This window comes from Pseudochaenichthys georgianus, chromosome 6, assembly GCF_902827115.2.
Source record: "Pseudochaenichthys georgianus chromosome 6, fPseGeo1.2, whole genome shotgun sequence".
Lineage (NCBI taxonomy): Eukaryota > Metazoa > Chordata > Actinopteri > Perciformes > Channichthyidae > Pseudochaenichthys > Pseudochaenichthys georgianus.
Genome location: NC_047508.1, coordinates 45409187 through 45416550, shown reverse-complemented (window position 1 = coordinate 45416550; position 7364 = coordinate 45409187). Strand labels below are relative to the sequence as shown.

The 7364-nt window shown below is 40.9% G+C and overlaps 1 protein-coding gene across 1 annotated transcript in view; it reads right to left on the bottom strand.

Moving 5' to 3' along the window:
- The window catches only part of LOC117447578 (transmembrane emp24 domain-containing protein 6-like), a 34651-nt gene extending 27641 nt beyond the window's left edge, over nucleotides 1-7010 (bottom strand). Inside the window, exons 1-4 of the mRNA XM_071203422.1 lie at nucleotides 6960-7010; nucleotides 6405-6653; nucleotides 5372-5454; nucleotides 5145-5322 (exon numbers count right to left, since the gene is read on the bottom strand). Coding sequence (XP_071059523.1) covers nucleotides 5145-5322; nucleotides 5372-5454; nucleotides 6405-6653; nucleotides 6960-7010 — 561 coding nt within the window. The remainder of the gene's footprint in view (nucleotides 1-5144; nucleotides 5323-5371; nucleotides 5455-6404; nucleotides 6654-6959) is intronic.
- Between the last annotated feature and the right edge of the window lie 354 nt (nucleotides 7011-7364).

Genomic DNA, 7364 nt, shown 5'->3' with positions numbered 1-7364 from the left:
CTGAGAGAGATAACTACAGCTCAGTGAGGTAAGGGACTCTCTGTTTAGATACTTTAGTCTAGTTATCTCAGTGGGTCTCAAACGTTTGTCACCATTTATGAGAATAAATGAAAAACAGATAATACTATATGACAGTAAAACAAGAATACAGTGCAAAATAGCACCACATTTAACTCTCCCCGACTTGTCTTTAAAGCGTTCTTTAAGGCCTGAATTGAGTCTTCTGTTGTGTAACGGAAAATCCCATTTCCAAAAGGGGTCAAGAGCAAATAGTTTAGTTGATTTTGGTAAAGTATTTGAGCTTTAGCCTCGCAAAAAAACTTCCTCATATTGGTTTTGAAGATATTGTTGGGGTTTGATATCTGCTGATAGATCCCACATAATTTTTTTTTTTTTTTTTTTTTTTTTTTTAGGAACTTGCATGTGCATAAAAGAGTGAACTCAAACCCTTACAAAATGGCGGATGAGGTTAGAACGCAGTTTAATGACTCAGAGCCAACAACAGATTGGGAGGGATACACAGAAGCTAAATCCGGACCTTCTGCCCCCCCATGTCAGCTTAGCCCAGACCCACGGGCGTACCGCAACCTAAATACGTTAATGTTAGACTACCGTTTAGACAGAGCGCAACAAGCAGGTGGTATAATGTCTGAGACCCGACCTCCACCCTACGGGGATAAAAGCTCACAGATGCCATTTATGAGTATCCCATCTACGTATGCAGGAGCTGCCGTGCTAAACCTCAACACTTACATTATCCCAAATGTTTAGAGGGACTCTGAGATTGTACTAAAAAACACAACTTGTTCAAATAGAAAAGACTAAAAGAGTAAAAACAACAAACACAGCATATCGGTCTCTTTATCAGTGAAGAGTTTTACATAACGTTACATTTTTAACATTTCATTTAGCTGACATTTTTATAAAGCGACACAAAATACATTCAATCACCCAGGAGGATACAAATTCAAAACAGCTACGGTTTAAGTCTCCAACTTGCAGCATCTTCAATCAATTAAAGGTCACCTATTATGCAAAATCCACTTCTTCATGTGTCCCCTCTTCTTCATGTCTCTTCTACATCAACATGTGTCCCCTCTTCTCCATGTCTCTTCTACATCAACATGTGTCCCCTCTTCTTCATGTCTCTTCTACATCAACATGTGTCCCCTCTTCTTCATGTCTCTTCTACATCAACATGTGTCCCCTCTTCTCCATGTCTCTTCTACATCAACATGTGTCCCCTCTTCTTCATGTCTCTTCTACATCAACATGTGTCCCCTCTTCTTCATGTCTCTTCTACATCAACATGTGTCCCCTCTTCTTCATGTCTCTTCTACATCAACATGTGTCCCCTCTTCTTCATGTCTCTTCTACATCAACATGTGTCCCCTCTTCTCATGTCTCTTCTACATCAACATGTGTCCCCTCTTCTTCATGTCTCTTCTACATCAACATGTGTCCCCTCTTCTTCATGTCTCTTCTACATCAACATGTGTCCCCTCTTCTTCATGTCTCTTCTACATCAACATGTGTCCCCTCTTCTTCATGTCTCTTCTACATCAACATGTGTCCCCTCTTCTTCATGTCTCTTCTACATCAACATGTGTCCCCTCTTCTCTCATGTCTCTTCTACATCAACATGTGTCCCCTCTTCTTCATGTCTCTTCTACATCAACATGTGTCCCCTCTTCTTCATGTCTCTTCTACATCAACATGTGTCCCCTCTTCTCATGTCTCTTCTACATCAACATGTGTCCCCTCTTCTTCATGTCTCTTCTACATCAACACGTGTCCCCTCTTTCTCATGTCTCTTCTACATCAACAGTGTCCCCTCTTCTTCACTGTCTCTTCTACATCAACAGTGTCCCCTCTTCTTCATGTCTCTTCTACATCAACACGTGTCCCCTCTTCTTCATGTCCTCTTCTACATCAACATGTGTCCCCTCTTCTTCATGTCTCTTCTACATCAACATGTGTCCCCTCTTCTTCATGTCTCTTCTACATCAACATGTGTCCCCCCTCTTCTTCATGTCTCTTCTACATCAACATGTGTCCCGTCTTCTCCATGTCTCTTCTACATCAACATGTGTCACCTCTTCTCCATGTCTCTTCTACATTCAACATGTGTCCCCTCTTCTTCATGTCTCTTCTACATAAAACATGTGTACCCCTCTCTTCATGTCTCTTCTACACTCAAAACACGTGTCCCCTCTTCTCCATGTCTCTTCTACATCAACATTGTGTCCCCTCTTCTTCATGTCTCTTCTAATCAACATGTGTCCCCTCTTCTTCATGTCTCTTCTACATCAACATGTGTCCCCTCTTCTTCATGTCTCTCTCTACATCACATGTGTCCCCTCTTCTTCATGTCTCTTCTACATCAACATGTGTCCCCTCTTCTTCATGTCTCTTCTACATCAACATGTGTCCCCTCTTCTTCATGTCTCTTCTACATCCATTGTTCTCTTCTTCTCCATCAACATGTGTCCCCTTCTTCTTCTGTCTCTTCTACATCAACATGTGTCCCCTCTTCTTCATGTCTCTTCTACATCAACATGTGTCCCCTCTTCTCCATGTCTCTTCTACATCAACATGTGTCCCCTCTTCTCATGTCTCTTCTACATCAACATGTGTCCCCTCTTCTTCATGTCTCTTCTACATCAACATGTGTCCCCTCTTCTCCATGTCTCTTCTACATCAACATGTGTCCCCTCTTCTTCATGTCTCTTCTACATCAACATGTGTCCCCTCTTCTTCATGTCTCTTCTACATCAACATGTGTCCCCTCTTCTTCATGTCTCTTCTACATCAACATGTGTCCCCTCTTCTTCATGTCTCTTCTACATCAACATGTGTCCCCTCTTCTCCATGTCTCTTCTACATCAACATGTGTCCCCTCTTCTTCATGTCTCTTCTACATCAACATGTGTCCCCTCTTCTTCATGTCTCTTCTACATCAACATGTGTCCCCTCTTCTCCATGTCTCTTATACATCAACATGTGTCCCCTCTTCTTCATGTCTCTTCTATATCAACATGTGTCCCCTCTTCTTCATGTCTCTTCTACATCAACATGTGTCCCCTCTTCTCCATGTCTCTTCTACATCAACCTGTGTCCCCTCTTCTTCATGTCTCTTCTACATCAACATGTGTCCCCCTCTTCTTCATGTCTCTTCTACATCAACACGTGTCCCCCTCTTCTCCATGTCTCTTCTACATCAACATGTGTCCCCTCTTCTTCATGTCTCTTCTACATCAACACGTGTCCCCTCTTCTTCATGTCTCTTCTACATCAACACGTGTCCCCTCTTCTTCATGTCTCTTCTACATCAACACGTGTCCCCTCTTCTTCATGTCTCTTCTACATCAACATGTGTCCCCTCTGTGGAAAGAGACTCTGAAAGTTTCAGGAACAAAGATTTTCTCTCTTTTTGATCCATTTCTATAAAAACCTGTCTGAAAATGAGCTGATCAGATTGTGGCCACTTGATGATGTCATAACGATGTGTTGTCTTGTGTAACCATTAGCCAATCAGCAACAAGGTAACCCCCCTCCCTTATCACCTGAATCTCCTCTAGAGCTCCATTGAGTTCTTTGTAACCAGATGTCTCTCAGAGGGGCGTGGGGAGGGGCTCCTTGTTTTCATCTAAAGTAACAGACAGAGAATCAGCACTTTGGAAACAGGGCTGAAACAGAGGGGATTATGGGTAATGCTGCAATGATCTGTTTGGGGTTTCAGCCAATCAGAGACAGGCTCTGTATATATCTGAGAGCTGTAATATATTGATGAAAGACAGTGTAATAGGGGACCTTTAAAGTCTGATCTAACAAGTAGAAATCATGCAAAGGGCTGAAGCAGTGATTTAGGAGAAGTGTGGACGTTCTGCTCTCAGCATCTCGGTCCGCCGGAGTTCGTTTTGAAGAGTCTTTTGATGGTGAAGAGCTGCAGATATCCAGAAACGATGATGACGAGGCTTTGTGTCGCCGACCACCAGGTGACGTAGTTGAAGATGGACTGCAGGAGGTAGTGGTCTTCACGTCACCACCGCTAAGCTAAAGGCGGCTAATATTGGGCTATAAAGGATCTACAGCAAGGTCACATGACTTCACGTCACCACCGTGAAATAAAATATTATTTGTCAGTAAAAACAGAGTAACAGTGTTGTGCCTATTTGTAGCGTTAGCGTATATCTTCTTCTACTATTTATCCTTCTACTACTTCTTCTACTTCTAATTCAATGTTCCTGCCCGTGAAATATTGGACAAAAGAAACTCGGCTAGTAGTGTCAACTAAATCCATAGTATTACAACAAAAGTGCTTTAAACGAGGTAGGTTACGAATTTATGTTCTCAATCGCTGGGGGATTGAATATTAAATTAGTTTAGATTAGATGTATTGTCCCCACGGGGAATTCATTTCCACAGCACTGTTGTGGTAATCTGTATTATATCAACCGTATTGGTACATGGTATGAGCGACATCTAGTGACGGATTTTGGAACACTGATCTGATTTTTCTCATGGCAGTTAGACTCTAGAGACAAACCAGGGGACCATACAGTATTTGTATTTTTAATCTGTGTCTGTCCATTTGGTGCAGTATTTGATCCAATATTAAATTTGGTTATATATTAGTCACTTTCTTATGAAATGCCAGGTTTTAGGCCTTGGTTTGAACATTCAATCCTGAAAATAAAAAATCAACCAGATTAATGTTTCTTTAATCCTGACTAGAGGTAAGTAAATCTGTACAGGAAGACGAGTTAAGGGATAGAGGAGAAAAGGTTATGGTATAATTACAGAGCCTGTCCTTTTATAAATTGAGGAAATCAATGTTAGTCTTTTAACCAAAGTGCAGCCATTTAATAATGTTCTATCTATTATTAAAGATCAGAGGAAAATAACGGAATGAGAGGGGTCAATCCGGAATAAAAATAAAGAAGCAAAGACTGTGGAGCAGTGAGAAGGAAAAGAGCTTGGTGTGTCAATTCACTACATTGCCAGTATTTTTAGTTGTGAAAAAAAAATCGCCCCCTCTGATTTTTTAACAGCCCCCTCAGTCATTTCATCCTGGAGCCGGGCCTGGTGGGTGCGTGTGCGTGCGAGCGTGCGTGTGTGTGTGTGTGTGTGTGTGTGTGTACCTCTATGACGCTCAGTGTGTTGTTGAGGTCTTTGCTGGCCTCCTCTTTCTTCTTCTTCTCTTCCTCTTTGGTCTTGTCGGGGTCTTTGTATCCGTCGTAGTAAACGCCGAAGCTGAGGAACACCTGCATGGTGCCGAAGCGGTTGTGGAAGTTGCTGAAACACATCTGATAGAAACCTGTAGAGACATAACGTTATATAAGATATATTATGTATAGAATATTGAAATGATTCTTCAGTCCAAGTGCTGCTGGGAGCGTTCACAGTGACGGACAGGTGCCTGTCATGGCCGACGCCCGTCACCCACTGCACCTGCACACAGACAATAACAACAATAATAACTTTATTTATACACCGCATTTCAAGCAAGATGCAGCCCGAAGTGATTTATAGAGCGAGACAAGATACATAGAAACAATAACGAAGATATCATTTACATAGCAATATTTGGCAGAAATGTGATTAAACCCATACTTTGCACATATATTCGGTATAAGATGTAAACTTTGCACATATTTTAGGTATAAGATGTCATATTTGCACAAATATTCGTTATAAAATTACACCTTTGTGCATATATGAGGTATAAAATGTGAACTTTTGCACATATATTGCTCATATGATTTTGCTCAAAAACTGATGCACAATTTCGACCTTTTTATGTATTATTTTCAAAAAGAGTACCGTCGTAATATTGAACACATCATGTTTGAGTTCTTTTAAAAAAAAAAAAATGTTTGATTGTATATCCCCCATGACATCTATAGCTACCATGTGTTCAAGATTTCACGAATATATATATATATATATATATATATATATATATACACACATTTAAAGCAGAGACGTGCCATGAAACATGATTAAAAAACATACATTTTGTAAATGTATTCAGGTTAAAATGTCCACTTTGACCATAAATATCTCACATAAAATGTGTGTGCTCCCAAACTCATTGGATTTACTTACCCTATAACCTCTCCATTTAAAGCTTCCCTATGTTTTAAGAGTCATATTTGTGTATTTCACCTCTAAAAGAAGAATAAAAAGCCAGTCTGAAGATGTATTGTGTTTTGCTTTTTGTGAAAGTTAGTAACTGACAGCTGTGATGAAACACCAGCTAACTTTGAGTATGGGTTAAAATAAAACGTCCTAACTGCCAAAAGCTTTTCGAGAAATACTCACGATTTAAAAACCTCACTTTCAGAAGCGTTACAAGTCAAACTAAACGTTGAAACATTCCTCTCGTGTCGAGGCCTCACCATGAAGCTCAGGTAGAACCTCTCTCCTCGGTGAGCAAAGTGCCAGAAACACTCGAGGCCGGCGGCAGGAACCTCCACGGAGAAGTCGTACTGGTCGGTTCCCCAGAACAGCTCCTGGTCCGTCATGTTTCCGTGGAAGTTTGTCTGCGGCCCACCGAGAACCGGACCGCAAAGCACGAGGAACAAAAAGGGGATAATCCTCAAAATGTCTGACGACACGAGGAGCTCCTTTCCAAATGAGGAGGTTTGCTAGAGTCTGAGTGAGGGAGGGGAGAGGAATGATTAACCAGCACCAACAAGTCAGTGGGAAAACTGGGCTGCCTCACAGGTGGGATGAAGAGGGTGTCACCTCTCTCCCCTCCCCCCTCTCTCCCAACAAAATCCCAGGACTATCCCTTGTAAGCAAATGAGTTGAGTAGCACTGCTCCATATATATATATATATATATATATATATATATTTCCAAGAAGAGATTCATTTAAAAAGAGAGACTGCTCCACCAACGCTATTAATTTCTACATCCATCCAGTGTGAGAAAAAGTTTTTAGAGAGTACTTGTCCATGGACAAGTGAGTTTGGCAATTTACTTCGAATGTCCGAATACATGTTTGACTTGTCCAGAATGGACAAAAATTGGGGACACTGGAATCTTCTTCTTTGTCATCGTATTTTACATTTGTCCACGTTTTTTACGACACCGCTAACGTAAGTGAGCGGTGAGCTTTTACTGCATCACACATAGGGTTGGGTATTGTTTGGATTTTAACGATTCCGGTTCTGCTTTTCGATTCCGGTTATTTTCGGTTCTCGATTCCGGTTCTTTGAGAGGGTAAAAATAAGTCCCATGACAAACTGGGAGAAAAATATATTTATGAAAACATTAAGTCATATCTGTATTCCTATTTACAAATCACTTCATACTGTTTAATTTCGTTACATTTATTGAATAAAATTATATAA